Below are 24,459 nucleotides of genomic sequence, written 5' to 3'. Positions count from 1 at the left end.
AGGCAGATATACATTCAGTGGGTGCTTTGAAGCCAGCAACTATAGGACAGCCAGGAGGATTGGGTTTTTGGATCTAAGAAGAAGGTAAAAGGTGGGGTGGGGTGGGGGGGAGTGCGTGGTACGGGTGGGATGAGAAGTTCTACAGACTGAGGTGTTAGTCCTTGTGAGGGGCCGAGGTTAAGAGGGACTGCAGGTCGGTTTGAATCTCAGGGACTGATGGCAGATGCCATATGTAGAGTTGTCAGGCAGCTGGTGTAGACCTTCACTAACATATTCCTTTCAGTCAAGTACAACAGTGGTAGATCTTTTGTCTGCTGGGAGGATAATGATGAGTCATCAGCTTTTAGGGAACATAGAGCCTAGAGTTCTGCAGTGGATTGGTTAGGTCACGTTGTAGGGACCTGGGGGAGGGTTGCAAGGCAATGCTGGATGTGAGGAATTCTTGGAAGGCTCATAAGGAATGATTTTGAGGTAGTAGTGGTGGATCAAGTTAGGATCGTGGTCTGAACTGTTCAAGGCAGGGTTCAATGTCAGGTTTGCTGTTGGAAAGTGGTATTTCCAATGGATATTATGTGTGAAGGAAAGGAGGTCCTCCACCAAAGCAGCATGATTAAATGCAGACCCTTAGATAATACAACTATTTCAGGAGGGGAGAGTGCTTTAGATGAGAGGTTAAGGACACTACTGCTGTGACTGGTTCTTGGGATTATGGGTCATACTTGGTCTCGGACACAGTGGTGAACACTGGTGAACGCTGCGGGATGTTAAGGAGGTTGGCCAAGTTCAGTTTGTAGGAGAGGAGTGGTGATTGATGGTGTAGCTGTTTAGGGAGCAGCAGAGGGACACAAAGGGAAATACCAGTGTTCAGGTAAATTAAGCAGGTAAGAGCAAGATATTGCTGTATTTTAAATTGTTGAAGAGCCTGGTGTAGGGTTGGATCGCATTCAGAAATGGGGACTTTCAATGTTAGGCTTTTTGGAGTAACTTCAAGGGACAAGAAGATGTCAAGAAACAGAATGTGGAACCTTAGTTTTGATAGTGCATAGGCATGTTTTCAAAAGGAAAGGATGTAATATGAGATGGGATTCATCATGGCAAGAGATGACAGTTTGGAGAGTTAAAAATTGTGAGTGGCACAAAAAAATAAGCAGAGGAAGGAAAAGACAGAAAAATGGAAGAAAAGCAATGAAAAAGTTGAAAAATTAGAAATACTCATACAGAAATCATTAATAAGAGATAATGAGTGGGCGATCTATATTGATACGAAAAATGGCAAAAAAGGAAACATTGATTGGGAAAGTCATGGAAACAGACAAAATTTTAGAAACTGGGTAAACAGAAAGCGAAGGTCATAGAAGAAAATGTAAACTCCTTAGCTTGGCAATCAAAGTAATGTAAGAGATGGCATTAAAAGTTGATCAGAGCGATTTGCCGAAAAACAAACACACAAAAATGGGAAAGAAATACATATAAACAAGATAACTGGACGGTGGAAAAAAAACATAGCTGCAAAATCTGTGAATAAATCGGTGAAAGACAATCGGGAGAAGGCCATACAATGTAATGAGCCACAAATTGTTGTGAGCAAATTTGTAAATAACAATGAAATTGTTATATAAAAATAAAAATGAAAATGGACCCATCTATACGCACAGCAATCAGAATTAGAAAAGATGTAGGGGCAAAGTGCTGGTTAATCTTGGTAACACAGATAAATAAACGAATGGATTAGCACATAAGATAAAAAACAGACAACAGTTTGAACAAGACAGACGACAACATGCTCTACAACATGACATTTGTGCACCATCTGGATTCTTCCGCCAGACACCAGTTTCTCAGAACTCTGCAAGTGGGAACTACCACTACAACACATCCTCTGTTCTTGCCAACCACCTGTCATTAATTTACGTTACTTTATTACATCTCAGCTTTCCTTCACTGTAACTACCCTTTGCTTCACTCCATTTTAGTTTTCAACATCTTTCATTGTCTTTCCCAGCTATTTTTCACCATCTCCTCTCACTTCCGTTTCATACAGTGCACTTAGCTTATTCACTCTTATTAACTTGTGCACAATGTTTTAGTAGTAATCTCTGTCTTACATATTACCCTGTCTTCCACCTTTAAGCTCTCACGTTTTCAAATCTAGTCCAATGCAGTCCCCAACAATCAGTCTTTCCTTCTCATCCCATACAGTAAGTCTCCCCTCAACCCTTCTGCCTGAAGAAGGAGCCACTGGCTCCAAAAGCTTGCCAATCACAACAGTGTTTTATGCCACCTCTTGGTGAGTAGATTTTCTTTTATCTATCCAATTAAATAATTCCATCAATAATTGATTGTTTTCATTGGGAAGATACATTGATATATTTCTAAATATTTTAGTGTCTGCCTGGCATCAATGAATAGTTACCATGGTAATTTCTAACACATTTTTTCCTTATAGTTAGTAACAAGTAACGCTCAGTATTTTAATTCTAAGTGCAGAATAACATAATATACTAAAATGTGAAAAAACTGCAAATATTCTATAATTATCTACGTTCTGCATCAACAATATTTGTTATACATGTGTACGAACATTTCCTGGCTCAAAATTGAAAATTAAAAGTTACCACTCAGATTTAGCAGACTGATGTGTGGCACGCACACACACGTAACAGAACACAGTATTAAACCTTAACTACATTTGTGTGGTAATTTACTACATCACATGTCACTCTTTTGTTTACAGCTGCATTCCTAATGCAGCATTGCCACTTGGCTTCTGTGTAATCTTAGTACCAGATTCTTTTCCACTGTGCAGGTGCTCGCTAACCAGCAGCCATTAATTCCATACGTTTGTACCAGTTGGGGTCAACATCTACTCCACAAAACTATAAACATTACTTTCCTTATTTGTCTTCAGAAATTGTTTTTAATTGCTTTAGACAGGATGGGGCAACATTAAATGATGATCAAATTGATGGGGCAACATTAAATGATGATCAAATTTTGGAGTTATTGTTTGTTAGTGAAGACTGCTCACTCATTGAATACACCAGATTCTTTTTAAGATGCAGCTGAGTTTAGTGACTGTGAAACAGAAATATCTGATCATGAAACTGACAGTGGAACAGAGGATGATGAAGATGTAGAAGAACAGAATGTTCACAAGGAAGCCAAGAAATAGCAAGACAATCTGGCTATTTTTTATGGAAAAACTGTAAATAAAGACAGAAAGATGGTGCATTGATAGTTTATAAAACAACTTAATATGATATTGACCAAAGCACATATGAAAGAGAAAAAATTGAATCCCGGAAAATTTTTTAGAGACTTGCAGACTGCTATGAACAAAGTTCATTGCACAAACTTTCAAAATGATAGCAGGGTCAACAAATCTGCTGCACAAGTCCAAAGCAGGCCCAAGTCGGTCAAAACAGACGAAGATGTCATGATGCCATGTATGTCCAAACATAATAGACACAAACACCACAAAAGTTCTAATTGTCAAAAATATATGTGCAAAATGCATTCCACTGACAAAAAGGTATATCTTGACCCTGATGAACAAATACAGATGCTTAGACAATTCATTCATGTACCCACAGCCACTTTTTTAATTGAAAGTCATTGTTTTCTCTTTATAGTTTACTTAACTGATCTTTATCTGATCTCAAAACATGTTTCTGAATGTTGTTGAAGTAGATTTTCTTTGTTTTTTAACTCTGTTTACGAGGTTAATGTTAATGGAAGAGCCTTAATTATTGGTAAGATCATGTTTTGTTTTTTAATAGATTGATTTATGATACATGGTAGTCTTTCTTTCACTGATTCTTTAACAATAAATTATAGAAGCATGGAAGTAAATAAGTTCAAGACAATTTTTGTTTTGGGGTTGAAATCTATCTCACAAAGTTAATAACATCAGTCTAAATACAGAGTGTAGTTAAGGATTAATTAGTTTTTGAGCCTAGGCTCTCTTTTTTACAGAAAGTACACACACACACACACACACACACACACACACACACACACACACACACACACACTGTAGCTGTTGTGACATTGATTATTAGAGATCAGTCGCTTAGGCTGATGGATGTGGGGAGGGGATAGGGTAGGATGCACCAGACAAGGAAGGGATAGCGTGGTACTGCAAGTTAGGAGTGGGAAAGACAGATGTCTCAGCAGCTACAAAAAATACAAAAGAAGGCAGGAGGGGAATGGGGTTGAGCTTATAAGAGATATTGGGGAGGGGGGGGGGGGGGAGGAGATAAAGGCATTTCTTTTATTGCTATAAAATTAAACTTTAGTGAATTTACTTACCCTTCTCTGTACTTGAAGTGTTTGAAAGCAAGATTTTCAATGTAACCCACAAGATCATCTTGACCTGGATGAAATGGCAACTGTTTCAATACTTCTATCAACACCAAACAGAATATGAACTCTACTGCCAAATCTCGACGCTCCTGTAGTATGTCAGCTTCACTTCGTTCTGTAGTTTCAGTGCTGCAAATTGAAATCTAGTCATTTAATGTTTTCCACATAAATTTACAAATTATGACGAATACATTATTTTTTGAGGAAAAATAAATAAGTTTTCATGAGAAATGAAACTGCACTTGATGAACAGATAAAACTGGCCATCTACATCTACACTCTGCAAACCACCGAGAGGTGCACGGTAGGGAGTACGTCCCATTGTACCCGTTATTAGGGTTTCTTCCTGTTCCATTCACATAAGGAGTGTGGGAAGAATTACTGACTGAATGCCTCAGTGCGTGCATAAGTTACTCTAATCTTATCCTCATGATCCCTATGTGAGTGTTACATAAGGGGTTGTAGTATATTCATCGAGTACATATTTAAAGCTGGTTCTTGAAACTTTGTTAATAGACTTTCTCAGGGTAGCATATGTCTGTACTCACGAATCTGCCAGTTCAGCTCCTTCAGTATCTCTGTGACACACTCCCATGGATTAAACAAATCTGTGACCATTTGTGCTGCCCTTCATTCAGTATCACCTGTTGGTTCTATCTGGTACAAGTAGCATACACTTCTTGTAAAAAGGCACAGGTCACATCTACCTATAAGAAGGATAGTAGAAGTTGTCTACAAAACTACTGTCCAATATCGTTGACATCAGTTAGTTGTAGAATCTTAGAACACATTCCAAGCTCAAACATAGTGAGGTATCTAGAACAGAATGACCTCTTCGATGCAAACCAGTCTGGATTTCGAAAACATTGATCATGTGAAACCCAACTCCAACTTTTCTCACATGACATACTTTGGATCAAGGCAACCATATAGATGCAGTGTTTCTTGATTTCTGAAATGCAATACTTTAGAACCGGTCATACAAGTGATTAGTAAGCAATCCCTTTTGCAGAGTGACGGCACTTCTTCAGTACTCTATTAGTAAACCAAAGTCTACTACCTGCTTTACCCACAACTGAATCTATGTGATCATTCCATTTCATATCCCAACAAAGTGTTCCACCCTGGTATTTGTATGAGTTGGCCTATTCGAACAGTGATTCAGTGATATTGCAGTCACAGGATACTACCTTTTTTTTTTTTTTTTTTTTTTTTTTTTTTTTTTTTTTTTTTTTGTGAGGTCCAAAATTTTACATTTCTGAACATTCAGAGTGAGTTGCCAATCTCTGCATCACATTGAAATCTTATCAAGTTGTCACTGAATATTTATGCAGCTTTTCTCAGGTACAAAATGCCTGATTTTACTGTTGATATTGCCTGCAAGGTCATTAATATAAACACGAACAGCAAGGGTCTCATCACACTTGCCTGGGGCACACCTGAAATTACTTCTACATTTGACAATGACTCTCCATCCAAGGTAACATGCTGTTTCTTCCCATCCAAAAAGTTCTCAGTCCAGTCACAAATTTGACTTGATACCCTATATGATCATACTTTTGACAGTAAGCATAGGTGCAGTAATGAGTCAAATGCTTTTCAGAAATCAAGAAACACTGCATCTATATGGTTGCCTTGATCCCAAGTATGTCACGTGAGAAAAGTGGGAGTTGGGTTTCGCATGATCAATGTTTTCGAAATCCAAGCTGGTTGGCATCGAAGATGTCATTCTGTTCAAGATACCTCACTATGTTTGAGCTCAGAATATGTTCTAAGATTCTATAGCAAATTGATGTCAGGGATATTGGACAGTAGTTTTGTAGATAACTTCTACTACCCTTCTTATAGCTGGGTGTGACCTGTGCCTTTTTCCAAGAACTGGGCACAGTTTTTTGTTCAAGGGATCTATAATAGATTATAGTTAGTAGAGGGGCTAACTCAGCCACAAATTCAGTACAGAATATGACAGGGATTCCATCAGGGCCTGAAGCTCGGTTCAATTTTAATGATTTCAGCTGTATCTCAACACCACTGACACTAATATTTATTTCAACCATATTTTCAGTGGTATAAGGATTAAATTGGAGCAGTTCTCCTGGATTTTCCTTTGCAAAGGAACATTTGAAAATGGAATTAAGCATTTTGCTTTGCTACCCTCATTTTCAGTTCCTGTCTCATTTATTAGGGACTGGACACTAACTTTGGTGCCACTAACGGCCTTTACATATGACCAAAATTTCTCAGGATTTTGTGAAATGTCCTTTAACCGTATTCTGCTGTGGTAGTCATGGAAGGCATCATGCATTGGTCTCTTGACAGCGAATGCATTTCACTCAGCATCCCTCTATCTATAACCCTACACTATGTTTTACACCTATTTGCAGTAATCTGTTTCTCTAGAAGTTTTTTTACAATACAGGGTTCCTCCCATTATTAGCTATTCTACTGCGCACATATCTATCCAGCATGTCGTCAAGTGTTCTTTTAAACTTGAGCCACATTTCCTCTCCATGCTCATGTATGTGCATAGACTCTGGAACTAATTATTGTCTCTCTTCAGAAAGTGATGACAAAAATTAACTGTAATACAAAGCCAACATTGACAATTAAAAAAAAAATTCTCTCTCATTCTCCATGAACTGAAAAAGTAAGGCTGTGTTACATTTCGTCAATTGTTATGGAGTATTCTGATTAGTTAGTACATGGACAGAGCAAGTGATAGATCTCACATATTAATCTGATCAAGTAGCCTAAATTCTTATGTAACTAGCACTCATTATCAAACTTCCAGTACTCTCAAATATGTTATAAATTGCAAGTCCTAATACCATAACTGAGACTCCAGGACTGCTAATGTGAAGGACAGTTTTTCATGCTGTAACATATATTTCAAGAAGTGTCTCAAGTTACTGCATGTTGTACCACTGTAATTCCATACCAGACGTTGTTAATTCAAATGTTCAGTGAAAGCTTAAAAAAAATAACAACAGCCTGGCCTCAATTCCACAGGGTATTTGAGGGAGAACAGTACAGGTCAAATACAAAAATTTAAGAATTTACTACTCAGAAATACAAATACCATGAAACTTCTGCAAAGCACTAAAGGATATTTAAATCTTTTCCCAAGCTGCAGAATGCACATGCATTCTGACTGAGTATGTATAAATAACTTGGAAACTAATTTAAAAAATTGCCTCTTTTTCTGTCTGAGTACACTGAAAAATAATACAGATACACAAGTGCTAAGTATTGCATAATGTACAGGAAATATTTATAACTTACTAACCAGATAGAGTTCAAAAGGTGTGTTGTAGTTTTTAACAGCTTGCATACTGGCCTAACTACTGCCCATTGTTGTCTTGCCTCATATAATTGTTCAAGAACAGAAATCAGTGTGCCACCACATATTGTCTACATGTATGTTGCAAGTAGGAAAACATAAATAGATTCCACTTAAAGCAATGATTGTAAGATACATCTGAAGCCAGTAAATTTCTTACCAGATATAACATTTACATATAATTTTTAATTGCTTCTAGAGAAGTAGAAACATGCATCAGGTGTGATGTTGTACTAGCACATATTGATCACCAATGAGCATTAATTAACTCAATCTTGGTTGCCCTACATCTAACAAACCAACTAATTGCAAACTGAAGTAGTACTTGGAAGATCAATATGTTAGACACTGTGAGTTTAGTTTTGTTTTCAAAAAAAATAGTTCTTACTGGGAGAAGGAAATAAGATTTTTGTTGATGTAGTCACAATTGTCACACATAATTTATTTTATCCAGTATAATATTGAGTCAGGCATCAATATTGTTCCCAAGGTGAAAAAAGGGCAATATGAGCTACATTTGGAGAATTTACCTTTTTCCTTTTAAATCTGTCTTCCTCTGTTCTGTTCCTCCAGCATCGATAACCTGTCTTTCATACCAAGCAAAAAGTGCTCTCAAAATAGATGGTAAGCAATGCTCAGCAACAGATCCAAAAGCAGTTAAAAGTTGATCAAACTGTGCATCTTCACCTCTCTGTAGAACTTTTGACAGTGGGCGCTCCTGTGGAATAGCAGAAATGGAAAACACTGTAGGAAGTAATCTAAAAAGACCAGAAGAAGTGACAACACTTAGCTATCTGATAAACGCCAGTGTAAAAATGAAATAGAATAAAAAGGCAAAAACTCCTGATATCATGACGCATTGTGTGTTTATGTGGTGAGAGATGTAACTGCAACAGTTGCAAAATAATTACTGATAGACTTACTCAAATGATCAATACCAATATTTTCATGCTTTAGTAAATTAGTATTTTCATACTTAAGTAAATTAGTTTTACTTGTATTAAAGTGAATGGACTTCTACAGTCTCAAGCAAACAGTCTTTACAGCTTGCTCATCCAATCATCAAGCACAATGCTTAATTATCTCAAATGGATGCTTTATGCAGAGAGCAGTTTGCAAGTTTGTATTTCACACAATCCATAATACTGATTCCCCTACAATGAACAACAAATACAGCAGCCCACTGTTTGTTTTAAGTCACATACACAAAAGGAAGAAAGCCACAATTAATCTGATGATTAGTGTGCAGTGGAAACAAAACCTAAGCTGTAACTAAGGCATTTCTCCCATAAAAGCATTCCTCCCATGAAAGTTAATCTGTCAAGTTACCCCAGATATGTTAACAAAAAGTCAGTCATTAAGATAGGGGCACTGGCAGATTGAGAGTATGAGGTGAGGTGACCCATTACTCATGCCCATGTAACTCAGTGGGTAAGAGTGTTGCCTGCAAAAGGCATGGATGACTCTGGAATCATGTCTCAGTTTGACTAACAGTTTTAACTTGTAGGGAAAGAACACCCCCCCCCCCCCCCCACACACACACACACACAGAGAGAAAGAGAGAGAGAGAGAGAGAGAGAGAGAGAGAGAGAGATCTTGAAAAAAAGTTGTCGAGGCTCTTGTGATCACTTGTTGATGTATTCTCCGATGGGTTCTGTCTCATTATCTTCGGCTGACATTTCTTTAAAATTTGAGAAAATGCATGACACAAAGCTATATTAATTTTTCTTTATTATCACAACCGGTTTTGGGAAAATATCATCCACACAGTATGACAGAAGATTAATATTACTCACATGTGATTACACACAGTGACATGGAAATCCTTTTGAACTATATACCCCTCGGCATGGTGCACTTTCTAACACAGAATAAGCAGTAAACCATTACACAGTAATTGTTTAATGATTTTTCTGACATTTCACCAGCACAAGTGGCTGGCATCATCACGACTTAATCCTCCATCGCTGGTATCAGAGTGGATATGAGCCCACTGCTGGAGATTACATGTACCTGTTGCGTGCCAATGTCTAATGGCTTTCCCCTGGTCATTATCACTGAGGTTCTCCCCTTGCTACCTGCAATGATTGTTTGCTGTAAGCAGGAATCCAGGATCTGTTTACCTTGATGCTTTCTTCTTTCTAGTTAAAACTGATGTTATCTTTCAAATTTCAGTAGTGTCCTGAACAAACAGGCGTGATAGTTCTGGTGACAGTATTTTTGCGACTGGGGTAGTATGTGCTTGGGTGTCTGTGTGGTATGTGCATTAATGTCCTCAAGAGCTAGTGAGTGCTATGTTCTGTTATGTGCGTATATGCAACACATCTGTCTGCTGTATGTCAGTGGCTGCCTTCCACTTATTTTATGTATTGTTCCATCCACAAATTTCCATTATTGTTACTCATTATGATCTAACAGAGATAACTGTGTTCTCTGCAAATTAAAAATGGCATTGTATTAAAGGGCACAATTCAAGAGTCAATCATATGTCACACCAAAAACGTTCATATGCAGGTTACAGGCACAGACAGAAGACAGACAATGATGAAAAGTATGAATACGGGCTACGTACAACACTCAACCAGAAACAAGGAACACTAGCTTCGGCTAAAAATTGAGTCAGTATTTATTTGTGCACTACTGTTGTTAGATTCTCAGCTAACTTGATTACAGCAGTTTCAAAATGGACTATCCAAGTAGTATTGATATGGAGGAGATGTGGCCACTGTCTGCAAACACAAAGGCATTTACAGAGAGCATAACAAAAATGTATGGCCAAACTTTCAGGAAACTATCCTCTCATGTAGAAGAAGGGATGTCAAATGGACTTGAGTCTGGAAACACAGGATTTTCACATAAGAACTCATTTGCTACATATTTTCATAGCACATTTGCCCATTGAAGAAATATGGAACTGAACACATCAGCATACTAGACAGAATACTTTGGTAGATGAAAGTTTCAGAATGTCATCTTGGGTTAAATCTGGTTAAGTTGTAATTCTTATGTCTGTAAGTGGTATTTTGTGTCCCATTGCATTGAATCTGCTTCAAACATCCTCATCTTGGGATATCTCCTGATACAAATATAGTAGTGAAGCCACAGCTATATGCTAATTTGTATGTCAAATATGCATCTGCCAACATCACATTTGTGAACACTTCCATTAAACTATACCAGAAATCACATCTGTAATGAGTATTAGAAACATATATGTATTTGCTAAGTCCATAATGATAACTTAAATAGCTGATGGTATATTTAAGTGAGACAATGGAGAGAGCCACATTCCAACACAAGTGGTGATGCAAGTCACATGTCAAATTTACCTCCTGTGAAATGGAACACACAACACTGGCAATGACATCAATGAAGCATAAACAAGAGGGCTCCTTGGACACTTCATGTAAGAAAAGTATCCAGTGGTATGCTGGTACATTCTGTTCCTGTGTATTGCTATGATTAATGTGCTATAAAGAGTAGAAGAAAATGAGTTGTAAAATGGAAATGAAGTGTGTCCCAATGCATGTTCATAAGACACATTTTCTCCTCCTCCTCCTGCTCCTCATCCTCCCTCCCTCTCTCTCTCTCTCTCTCTCTCTCTATCTATCTATCTATCTATCTATCTATCTCTCTCTCTCTCTCTCTGCATGTGTGCATGAGTGAGTGAGTGAGTGAGTGAGTGTGTGTCTGTGTCTGTGTCTGTGTGTGTGTGTGTGTGTGTGTGTGTGGTTTTTTTTTCCAGAATGTGATGTGAAACTTCGTATCTTTCAGTTACCAGCATCAGGCAACTGCTTTGGCATGCAATGCACCATCTCACTGACAGAGGCTTATGAAACAAGTTCAAATACTGAGATGTCTTTCAATTATTGTGTGTTGATGATGCTAAGAGTAGTACCGCTTAATTAACTCAGCCATAGTATTCATATGAATAGATCTGATAACATTTTAACAAATGATAGGGAAAGTAACCATGTGATGCAACTACTGAGCCACCACAAATTGCCATTTCTAGGAACTGAAGCAATGTCTTTAGCAGACCCTAAATACGATGGGTAGGCACTAGAGGAAAGGCTCCTGTTAGGTGAATAATGGAAGATAGCAACCAGGAACAGGAAGAATACCAATGTTAACTTTCAGCAGATATGCCAAGAATAAAGTGGAGGATGATCTGCTAGTATCAATGGAGGGCCTCTCCGGGGGTACATCACCTTGTAGAAACACAGCCTCTTTAGGCAGAGAGGCATACATGTTCACAAAAAGCTGAGGGCTCTGCTGGAGGTGAAAATAAAACTGAGGGACTTGATGGGATCTCAAATATCCAAGCATTAGGACTGGAAATGATAGAAGCTCTTTCCACAACTGGACTGGGTGATAGGCCAGACCGAGAAGTGAAAATTACTACTGTACGCTGGACCACGTAAAGTTCAAATTCTTGTCTGGTGGTCAGATGAGGAAACTCCTCAAAGAACAAAAACAAAAGGAAGGTAAATAATTGTTTTAAACATAAATGGCTGGAACTAAAAGTCTTAACCTAAGACCACAAAGAAAAGGAGACAGTCTCGTCTAATACTGCACATCTCACAATAAATGGATTCAAAGAAAGCTGAGGCAGGAAATAGGGAAACATACCTATAGTACAGCAGTCTCAGTTTTCAGGATAGCAGTTATCCAACAAGGACATCTACCGACAAACGTCACCCTGCAATAGATGGAGCTTGTTCAGATGCCTCTCTTCAACAAGGCTGGGGATGGGAGAGGGTATGTCTCTCTGGACAAAGTGCTCTTATCTTTGTCTGTGGGAGTATGGGAATGGTGGAGCAACTTAACCAGATATATATCTCTGTGGAAAGGCAAAGCTGCAGGTCAAGGGAGTGGCTGAGTTCTTCAAGACTAAAAAGGTAGACAATTTGGCTGCCAAAACTTCTTAAGATACTCCTCCAAAGACTCTGTTCGAGAAAATAAGGGGGTAGAACCAGAAGGTCTTCACAAAGGATTGGAGGGTGATTAACCAAAGAAGTAATTTACATAACTTTTTGGTCCACTCTAGTGGGTAGTTATGTCAAACAATGACATATGCTGATGGAGCCATCCTTAGCTGACGTCATATACAGCGGAGGATCAGGAAGTAACACACAGTAATTTTTGTCTCACCTAGTATTGCAGCTGGAATGTTGAAATTTCATGACAATACAGTTTGAAGTTTGCGCTAAGGATGGTATTTTGTCATACAGCTCTAACAAGAGATGTCTGAACCACAAAACAAACTTGGTGCACATGTTAGTGTCATTAACTTGCGAAAAGCAGGGAAGTGTAGTTCAATATTTGTGGTCCAAAAGGCATCAATTAGTGAAATTTACAGGGACATACATGACATATATAGGGACGATTGTATGGACCACAGCAATCTCTCCAGGTGGTGTGCATCCTTCCAAGAGGGCTGTGTGAACCTTAGTGATTTACCACGCTCTGGGCAGCCACTAACAGCTGCAACCCTAAAGAATGTTGGAGCCATTGAGGCTGCTATTTTGAACGATCAGCCTGAGCATCTGCGAACCTTATCAAAGCAGTTCAACATTTCCTATGGTGCACTGTACAATACTGCTCATGACATATCTAAGAAACTGACACACAATCACAAGGGCCAGTGAATGATGAGAAGCTTTGATCACTTAATGTATTATGTTGCAGAAGAGCACAATTTTCTGAAAGAAATCATCAGTGGTGATGAGTTGTGGATGTACCACTACATGCCCAAAAATCAAGCAGGTCTCTAGAAATTTTTTTTTAAAAAATCTGCTATGGAAGTGCTTGTGTCAGAGCTCCAGGATTATCTGTGGTGTACTACTGGTGGACTTCACTGAGCACAGGATGACTGTGAATGCTGCAGCCTACATTAAAGCTTTGGTTAAGTTTTGTCATGCCCTTCATAACAAGCGGCACAACATTAATGCTGACAGTGTCAAACTTCTTCATGACAATGCTTGCCCCCACATTGCTGCACCTGTTCATGAGGAAACTGCCAAATTTGGGTGGGAGGTGCTCCAGTATCCACCACACAGTGTGGACCTTGCGTAGTTCGACTTTCATCTGTTTGGTCCCGTGAACAAATTCCTGGCTGGTCAACACCTTGTAACAGATGTGGAAGTGATATCAGCAGTCCGCCGTAAACCACACTCCAATCAAACGGGCTTCTGTGAAGAGGGTATATCAAAATTGGTACGACAATGGGACAAATGTGTTGAGAATGTTGGTGAATATGTAGAAAACTAGATAAAAGATGCAAGTTCAGTTGTGATTATTTGGTTTTATCACCTGTTAAACTTATTGGTAACACAATTATTGTGCATTACTTTCTGATCTTCCCTCACATATAAAGTTTGAGGTTGAAATGACCTGTAGGGATCCTAGTAGAACAGACTGGGACTCATACAGAAAGATCTAAACTTGCACTTACCTGAAATCGGAACTTTGATAAGGCACCCAATAGATTTTGAGGAAATGGAAGATGCAGCGAGTCTCCCATTACAACCTCATACTTACGAAACTGCCCACTCAACAAGAAGTGCACAAATAGGAATGTATCTTGGTGGAACAACAGTCTGGAAGTGCATAGGAAAAAGGTAAGAAGACTGTTCAACCTCGCAAGGAAGAAATGACAATGGGCAAGTATCAAGAAACCCTTGTAAATAAAATCTTGTGATCAAGCAAGTGAAGCTTTCTGCTTGTAAGGTATCCTGTGAGGAAGTGGAAGGTACAGCTACTTGTGCTATACTTCATAAAGTTCTCAATAAAATACCAATTGGTCCAGGAGGGTGGTGGGCATACAAGGATACCAATTGCAATGATAGATGTGCTCCTCAAGACTCACTCCCTCACACAGACCAGGAGTCAGTCTCTCAGAGAGATTGGTTCATAAGTAATGAAAATGAAATCTGGCAGCCTGCAAGAGAATGTCCTGACTTAAAAAAAGTCCAGTGGGCTGTGGGAACGTTCACCATCAAAGTCACCAGACCCAGATTGTATCTCTCCAGCTGTAATACAACATGCAGGACAGGTTTTAATTAATTCCTATGTAGACTGTTCAGGATCAGGCTAGCAACAGGAATCATTCCAAATACTTGGAGGACAATGAGGGTTGTTTTCATTCCAAAGCCAGGGAAAACTGATCATTCAAGGCTAAAGTTAAGAGACCAATTAGTCTATCCTCCTTTTTTCTAAAGACATTAGGAAAACCGGTTAGTGTGCATGTTAAGGAGTATAGGTTAAATGAGGTTCTGCTGCACATAAACCAACAAGCATATCAACCAGTTAAGTCACATCAAACAGCATTTCACCAGCCTGTTGGTAAGGTGGAAAACGCTCAACATTTTCATGAAATAGCTCTCTGCACCTTCCTGGAGATTGAGGGGGGCTTTTAGCAATATAACCTTCAAATCCATTGTTAGAGCTGCAGAGCAGCATGGCATTGTAACCTCCATATGCAAGTGGACTAAGGCCATGCTGAATAGAAGAAATGTAGAAGCCAACATGATGAACAAGTAAATGGCGATAAATGCCACTGGGAGGTTTCCACAAGGAGGGGTCTTGTCCACACAACTGTGAAATCTAGTGGTGAATGAACCCACTGAAGAGTTACGTAACGGAGGCTACTTTTGCCAAGGATATGCAGATGGTTTAGTCATGGTAATATTTGTCAAATAGTACTGTTAGAACAGCGGCACAATGTGCACCTGACATTGCGGAAAACTGGCGCAGGGAACAGGATCAAACAATTAGTCCCAAAGAAAACTGTTGCAATATCATTTATGAGGAAGCAAATTCAGCACACATACTAGAATCTCAAGCTCTTTGCTGAAACTCTACCAGTAGGAGGAGGGGGCTTGGATTATCCTGCTGGAAGTGAAACTATCATGGACCCCTCATATAAAGAATATACGTTCCAAGGTAAAAGGCACACTTATGAGCACCCCTCCTCCTTATGGGTACCAATGGCTTTACTAGAATTAAACAGAGCGGAACCATATAATAAACCCAGCTTTGGGTGGGGGAAAGGAAAGAAGAAAGTGCTAAGACCATTGTTGTATAAATGTTTTTTCTCCCTGTATAAATCAAATCAAATCAACCTATGGAGGGATGGTGCTTCCTATGGAAAATCTTGGCACACGCATTGCCAATGATGGCCATAAACTGGGGGTCTGAGGCTAGCCTTGATTCTTATCAGTAGCGCTTGTTATGGTAGAAACTGCTTGCTTTGCTTGTAGTGTGAAAGTGAAGTTTATAATCAGTAGGAACACACTGTCATTTTAATGGGGTTCTTATGGTTTGACTAAGGTGGAGACATTCAATCATTGACTCTGTCAGTTCCATGATGCTCACGACTGTAAATGTGTTGACAAGTACTATTCAGGACCTTTGTGAATAAGTCGCTTGAACAGAGCTACATGCAAATTGCAAAACAATACTTTCTTACTCTTCAACAGTTTGCAGCCACTAAATTAACAGTAAGTAATATCGCAAGCAAAACATTCTTATGTTAGGAAACTTCCTGGCAGATTAAAACTCTGTGCCCGACCGAGACTCGAACTCGGGACCTTTGCCTTTCGCGGGCAAGTGCTCTACCAACTGAGCTACCGAAGCACGACTCACGGCCGGTACTCACAGCTTTACTTCTGCCAGTACCTCGTCTCCTACCTTCCAAACTTTACAGAAGCTCTCCTGCGAACCTTGCAAACTAGCACTCCTGAAAGAAAGGATATTGCGGAGACATGGCTTAGCCACAGTAAAGCTGTGAGTACCGGCCGTGAGTCGTGCTTCGGTAGCTCAGTTGGTAGAGCACTTGCCCGCGAAAGGCAAAGGTCCCGAGTTCGAGTCTCGGTCGGGCACACAGTTTTAATTTGCCAGGAAGTTTCATATCAGCGCACACTCCGCTGCAGAGTGAAAATCTCATTCTGGAAACATTCCCCAGGCTGTGGCTAAGCCATGTCTCCGCAATATCCTTTCTTTCAGGAGTGCTAGTTCTGCAAGGTTTGCAGGAGAGCTTCTGTAAAGTTTGGAAGGTAGGAGACGAGGTACTGGCAGAAGTAAAGCTGTGGGTAACGGCCGTGAGTCGTGCTTCGGTAGCTCAGTTGGTAGAGCACTTGCCCACGAAAGGCAAAGGTCCCGAGTTCAAGTCTCGGTCGGGCACACAGTTTTAATCTGCCAGGAAGTTTCATATCAGCGCACACTCCGCTGCAGAGTGAAAATCTCATTCTGGATTCTTATGTTAGGTTTCTCTGCACTGGTTAATGATCAAAAACAACTGTGCCAATGAGGAACCCATAAACCAGTTATAAACTTTATAACATATACCACATGCATATACCCTGATGTTAAGGCACAATAAAAAATGTACAACAGCATTAAGATAGTCAAGAAAAATAGCATCCACATTAGTACCATCATAACAAATTTCTTGGGTATAGAAACATACTGGACTTTGCACAACCATCTCCTGGGATGCATTTTTGAATCCATTTGATGACCAAATATAATAAGTTGGTTGGTTGGTTGATTTGGGAGAGTGGACCAAACAACCAGATCATTGGTCCCATCGGATAAGGGAAGGATGGGGAAGGAAGTTGGCCACGTCCTTTCAAAAGAACTATCCCAGCATTTACCTGAAGCCATTTAGAGAAATCATGGAAAACTTAAATCAGGATGGCCGGATGAGGACCTCAAACGTCATTCTCCTGAATGCGAGTCCAGTGTGCTAACCACTGTGCCATCTCGCTCGGTAATACAGTAAGTTAAGCACAGCCTTTATTGGTGAACAGCTTGCAAAAAATCATTTTCTTTCTCTTTAGCACTTGTCCTCTTCCTCTAGCCCTCTTTTCTCATGTTACATGAAGAAACCTATGGTTCTGAAACTAAAATTTTCTACCATCTTTGGCTATATGCATATCACACTAACATATTCCAGTAAAAGAAGTGAGGTGACAACACTGTCAAATGAAGCTTCTCTTGCTATACTTCCAGACCTTAATTTTTTTTCTGTTCTCTATTCCATACATAACCCATGTACTGTGAATATATGAAAACTCCAAATTCTTATCCATCCTGTATTTTCTAAAACTTTATTTTCAGTATATAAATCACAGTCTGCTGATAACAATAGTGTACATAATTCATGGAAAAATATTTTACCTTGGAAAATATTCCAAACTTCACAATTCTCTAACACCAAGTGCACTTCAAAATTTGACAGCACTAATAATTATTTTACGATTGACACACTTTAGTTGAAACCCCTTTTTCTCATTTATTAAACAAGCATCTTATCTCTTCAGAATCTATGTAGGCCTACTTCAAAAGTTACCTTTATTCACAATTATCAGTTACTAGAACTTTTTGCTCTTAATATTTAATCCTTTCAAAAATCCAGTGTCATAATCTTATAGCCTTAATTTTTTTCCCAAAAATGTATAATTTTCCTAGAACAACATGTTAGCTTACAAAATATTTCAATTAGTTACTTTCAGCTTCTAGAAAATCTTGTTGAACTTCATAAAATCCAACACATCCTGAAACTCCTGCCCCATAAAATAAAACCATCATTTGCACCCCTTTACGGATATTGAGCTAATTGTTAATCAAAGTAATTTCTATGCCTAATGAGTTTACATATTCTATACTCTTACTACCTTTATGTTAATAACTGAATTGTAAATAATATATTGTAATATCTGTCCTACACACATCTTTAAATCGGCGTCTTGTACAATGCCACAGTCAGTCCATAGCCAGCAATAAATGAGTACAAACACTATGTAATGTTCCATGTCGGTCAATATTATTTTCATGTCAGTCAGCAGCTATCATTAAAACAACATAATTACAATGTTACTTGATCATCAGTTTCTTTGTTTAGTCAGATGGTGCTGAGCATTCAATCATTATGAAAACTACTAATTATTGTTTAAAGTCAGACTGCCCAGAAGTCAACATGTAACATTCTGTGTCAGTATTATCAAGTCATTCACATAAAGTTCCACCTCAGCAAGTAGATGGTGAGCATCTGAAGAATACACTTACTATGCATCAGTTGGTGATTAGCATTCACCCAGTAATCATCATGTTTTTATAATAGTCAGTATTAGGCATAATCCACTGTTTAACACTCTCAGTACCAGCCCAATACTTGTCTACATCTGCAGATTGAGGCAATTTTAGCTACGTTTGAAAATTTTTATCTTGGAGAATTCTGAACATTTAAGTATGAAATTAACACTATTTCGAGCCCATTTTGTCTTTTTTAATATGCAACTACCAACAAAATCCTGTGTGGTATAATGAGGGTAAATTATGTTATTACATATTACACATGACATTGTTTTCGTAAAAAGTCATATGTATATTCATATGAGTAAATGAGTTCATAAATACCTAATAACCAGTGCTGGGTATTGTATTACAGTAGCACTTTCTGCATGGATTCATATTGCTTTTTCGTATGGAATATTTTAAAACAGGGTTCCATACACAATGCCACACAAAAATGTTCACACTGATAACGTGTCTCCTTGAGAGATGCTTTCCCGCTTTCTTTCTTTGAGTTTGAGGAACAAACGTAATGTACACGAGAGGCATATTTTTTGCTTACAGGTGGTAAATGTTGCAGATAATGTCTCTGTGTTAATCTGCCTACAGGTCCATTCTGGTTATTTGGAGCTGTTGGTATATGATCTTGAGCCACCAGCATAGCAAGATTCATAATGAAATCAGCTGTTGTCATTTTCTTGGTCTGAAGTTAACTGTGTGATCAAAAATGCCCTCGATACTCCCAGTGGGAGCAAACGAATAACCAGCTTCTGTCATTTTGACAGCTCTATGCCTAAACAGATTTTACTGTAGTCCCCTTCAAAGACACCTATGTCACCCAAATCATCTTATTCACTGTCTAGAGTATCGTGAATGTCTCCAAAATACAGCAAATCAGTAGTTCCTTCATTGGATATACCATTGCGTGCCATTTCTCTTACACAGAATACTAATAATGTGCTCTTTCCACAGGTGAAAACAACGACCCATAAGGAATGACATACTTTGTAAACAAGACGCACATTTACACCATTTATCTATGAAACTAATAACAGATAGTATAAACGTTGTAATCAATAGTCAGAGGTGCACAAACACCACACAGTGCTTTCTAATCAACAAAATACGTTGGCCCTTTGAACCTACGGGCTTGGCGCTAAGAGTGTTAAAAGCCACCCATGGTTACTATGCACTATGTAAAGTTCTATGTTATACTAAGTGTCCTGCTCTCGGAGGATTTTAAAAATCTGCCACCTACTGTGCGCAGCATTCTCCATTAAAGTGACACTCTCAGGAGGTTGTTTTCATGATCTGAGGCTTGCAGCAGCCAGAGACGGGTCTTCCCTCTTGTGAAGTACAGTGGAAGAAGGCAGCAGTATGGGCCTTCTCTAGTGATTATAGTGATAAGTTTTCCTCCTCGAATCGCTGAGGCTTGAAGTCACATACGTAGATGTAGTGACAGGTTCCCATCGCACCATCATGTGCAGCAGAGTCGAGTTACATATTACTCAGTTCTCCTAAGAAGTGAAAATGCTTAGACTATTTTGCTCATTTGTCTGATAGAGTGGTTAGTCCTTTGCAAATGGAAAGAGAGCTTCAGCTAGAGTTGTTAGCTCCCTTCAGCAGTAGTTAGAATTTCATGTTGTGATCTGGCAAGTCAATGTCTGCATGGTTTCGCAGTGGGTTTAGTGTGCATGTGTTTTTGGTATTGCATATTCAGGAAATGGTTTTGGCTCATTTATGAGTGTTTCTGCAATGACACGAGGCTGATGATTACAGACACTTACATTTGTTTTCGTAGGCAAACGATGTCAAGGATTAGTTACTAGTAGCTGTCAGACTGTTTTGCACCAGTGAATGTTTGTGTTCCTGGTAGGTTTTGGTACCACATCAAGGGAAATTGGGCCTGGTTCACTTTGAGATGTTTTCACTGTGACATGTGGTTGCTAATGGAGATGTTTACGTTCACTGTGTGAGTGAAACATGTGCAAGATCAGGAACCAATAACTGTCTAATACTTTGTACCAGCAACTGTCAACTGAGATCCTCAAGTGTGGAATTGGTTGAATTCTTGTACTGGTTTCATATATCAGAAATTGCACCACTCGCCTAGTGGCTTTACTGATGCACAATGAAATTGGCATGGAGACAGATACTGTGTAGTATACTATTAGAAGTGCAAGTCTTTTTGAGGTATTTCTTTCAGGTGTCTAGTGGCACGGTAACTCACTTGTGGACTGCGAAAGCACCCACTAGCATCATTCATGTTCTGTAAGCAGCAGTGTAGCGCTCATTTGCCAGTGCAGGCACCAGTAAGTTGACCTCTGAGTAGTTCCATGGTGAGTTCGGTGAGTGTATGTGTTCCAAATCAATTTGTATCTTGTCTTGTGAAGTTGGTTTTGGCCCACTTGTGAGTTCCGCAAAACATGTGGTTGTTGATCTGGGATGGTTATGTTTCATTCATTTTCTCCATGGAAATCAAGTGGAGGATTGGTTACTAATAGATTGTCTGTTTGGTCTTGTCTTGTATTAGCCATTGTTTTGAGATCTTTGTGAATCCAGATGAAATCTTGAACTGATTCCCTATGCCAGTAGTTGCATGATATGAGCAGTAAGTTTTACTGATGGGGAAATGAGTTTTGCACATCATCTGGGAGTAAATGATCAGTAAGTCTTGCTTGTGTAGTGTGTGGAATCTTGAGCAGTAGTTGAATCAAGACTGGCTGCACCACTGTGAGTTTGGCTGGCAGCATTTTATCAATTTATTTTAATCTTGGTGGTTGTCTGTATATTGGAGGAACATGCATGCATACTGTTATGGCTGCTTCATTTGTGTTGAGTATTCTCATCATGTTTTGGTACAGCTTGTGTATGGAACACACATCTGCATATTTATTTCACATCTTCATCGTGTGATGACCAGTTTTTGTCTCAGGTTTTGCCATAATGTGTAATGGTTGTTTCTAAGGAATGACATCCTTACTGGCTGTGTCACATGAACTTCTCATATATTTGTTGGTTCTGTTTACTGCACACACATGTACATATTTATTAAGATGTATTAAAAAAAGATGCTGTGACTTACCAAACAGGAAAGCACTGGTAGATAGACACAATAAAAAACACGCAAACACACACACACGGTGTGTTTGGTAAGTCACAGCATTTTTTTAAATATATTTTTCCCATGTGGAATGTTTCTTTCTATTATATTCATATTTATTAAGACGTTCACTTGTATTGTGCGTAAGGGACAATGGACCTGCGTTCATTATCAGTGATATCTGCTTTCCTCAGTGGCTCTCTTGAGCTCTCATCAGGAAAATCCTACAGCGAAAACTGTTCTGATCCTTCCAGTGATAGCTACTAAGACTACTGAAGTATGCTGGGTTTTACGGTTATTGCTGATCAGGCTAATGCCTATTTAGTTATAAAGAAGTTAAGTACCTACCCTACACTGGAAACCTAGATTCAGCACTGCCTGGCACTGACTAGCATAAGAGCATTATCACATGACAGTTGAGAGATATCTTATGATATGTGGCTACTGGCACAGTTTTAAGTGATGTGAAGATCACTGAAGGTGACAAATAGTAAGTGGGTGTTCTACCTTACATAGCTTGGTTGTAGCTTAGAAAGCAGCCACTACTGAGTGTAAACTAAATAGGTATATGGTAATATGTTACACACACAACTAATTTGCTGTGAACACTGTTTCTAAATAGTAGTGCATGTTACCTTCACATTTTTGATTTACTGATGCCAGAAATTTTTAAGTCTCTATTTAATGACCATTCATCACATTTCTGCTTAAGTTTTAGAGTACTGCTCCACTGAATGTCTTTTAGTGTGGTTTTAAATGTTGTCAACCAGTGGTCTTAATTCAAGTGAGATCATGTTAGTTACACAGATCTCTGTTTCAGGGCAAGAGAGCTTGCACTTTCTATTGGCCTCATAATCTCAGCAGTTGAGAGATGTGTACTCTCATTGCTACCAACATTGTGCTGGTCTACCTCTACACCTACATCTATACTCTGCAAACCACCATGAGGTGCATGGCAGAGGGGACATCCCATTGTTACAGTTCTTAGGGTTTCTTCCTGTTCCATTCACATATGGAGCATGGAAAGAATGCTTGATAGAATGGCTCAGGTTCTCATATCTGCCACCTGGCTCACTCCAAGAATGTCACATGTTCCAAACTGGCATCAGATCCAATGACTTGTTAATGAAATTTGAGCCAGGAATTTTTTTTTTTTTTTTAATTGAATTAATAAATTTGTGTCAGCCCAACTAACCCTCAGCTGCAAAAGACCCAGTACTCCAGGCCCTAACCACATTCTCTGAAGTAATATTTATCAGCTAATTTTCAAGTGATCTAGTGCTACACTATGTGATCAAAAGTATCCAGGCTGAAAATGACATACAAGTTCATGGTGCCCTCCATCGGTAATGCTGGAATTCAATATGATGTTTGCCCACCCTTAGCCTTGACGACAGCTTCCACTCTCGCAGGCATATGTTCAATCAGGTGCTGGAACATTTCTTGGGGAATGGCAGCCCATTCTTCATGGAGTGCTGCACTCAGGATATGTATCGATGCAGGTCAGTGAGGCCTGGCACAAAATCGGTGTTCCAAAACATCCCAAAGGTGTTCTATACGATTAAGGTCAGGACTCTGTGCAGGCCAGTCCATTACAAGGATGTTATTGTCAGGTAACCACTTTGTCACAGCCCGTGCATTATGAACAGGTGCTCAATTGTGTTGAAAGATGCAATCGCCATCTTCGAATTGCTCTTCAACAGTGGGAAGTAAGAAGGTGTTTAAAACATCAATGTAGTCCTGTGCTGTGATAGTGCCATGCAAAACAACAAGGGGTGTGAGCCCCCTCCATGAAAACATGACCACACATAGCACCACCGTCTCTGAAGTTTACTATTGGCGCTACACATGCTGTAGATGACATTCACTGGGCATTTGACATACCCACACCTTGCCATCGGATCGCCAACTTGTGTACCATGATTTGACACTCCACACAATGTTTTTGCACTGTTTAGTTGTCCAATTTTTAAGCTCCTTACAGCAAGCAAGGCGTCGTTTCGCATTTACCAGTGTGATGTGTGGCTTATGAGCAGCCGCTCAACCATGAAATCTGATTTTTCTCACCTCCTTCCTGACTGTCACAGTACTTGCAGTGGATTCTGATGCAGTTTGGAATTCCTGTGTGATGTTTTGGATAGATGTCTGCCTATTACACATTACGACCCTTTTCAACTGTCCATGGTCTCTGTCAGTCAACAGATGAGGTTGGCCTGTAACGCTTTTGTGCTGTATGTGTCCCTTCATGTTTCCACTTCACTATCACATCAGAAAAAGTGGACATAGGGATGTTTAGGAGTGTGGAAATCTCGCGTACAGATGTATGACACAAGTGACACCCAATCATCTGATCACGTTCAAAGTCCATGAGTTCCGTGGAGCACCCCATTCTGCTCTCTCACGATGTCTAATGACTGCCGAGGTTGCTGATATGGAGTACCTGGCAGTAGGTAGCAGCACAAAGCACCTAATATGAAAAACGTGTTTTTGGGGATGTCCAGATACTTTTGATCACATAGTGTATGTCATTATTGATTTTTGCCACTTGTGTGTAAGTTTACTGAATTGTTGA

At 39.3% G+C, this 24,459-nt stretch overlaps 1 protein-coding gene across 1 annotated transcript in view; it reads right to left on the bottom strand.

The window, feature by feature from the left end:
- The window catches only part of LOC126469923 (protein furry), a 1,144,124-nt gene that overhangs the window by 1,095,916 nt on the left and 23,749 nt on the right, over positions 1-24,459 (bottom strand). The window contains exons 6-7 of the mRNA XM_050097322.1: positions 8,236-8,423; positions 4,312-4,494 (exon numbers count right to left, since the gene is read on the bottom strand). Coding sequence (XP_049953279.1) covers positions 4,312-4,494; positions 8,236-8,423 — 371 coding nt within the window. The remainder of the gene's footprint in view (positions 1-4,311; positions 4,495-8,235; positions 8,424-24,459) is intronic.

Source organism: Schistocerca serialis, chromosome 1 (assembly GCF_023864345.2).
Source record: "Schistocerca serialis cubense isolate TAMUIC-IGC-003099 chromosome 1, iqSchSeri2.2, whole genome shotgun sequence".
In the NCBI taxonomy this organism is placed as follows: Eukaryota; Metazoa; Arthropoda; class Insecta; order Orthoptera; family Acrididae; genus Schistocerca; species Schistocerca serialis.
Note: the sequence above shows the minus strand (reverse complement) of the source record. Positions and strands in the feature narration are given on the sequence as shown.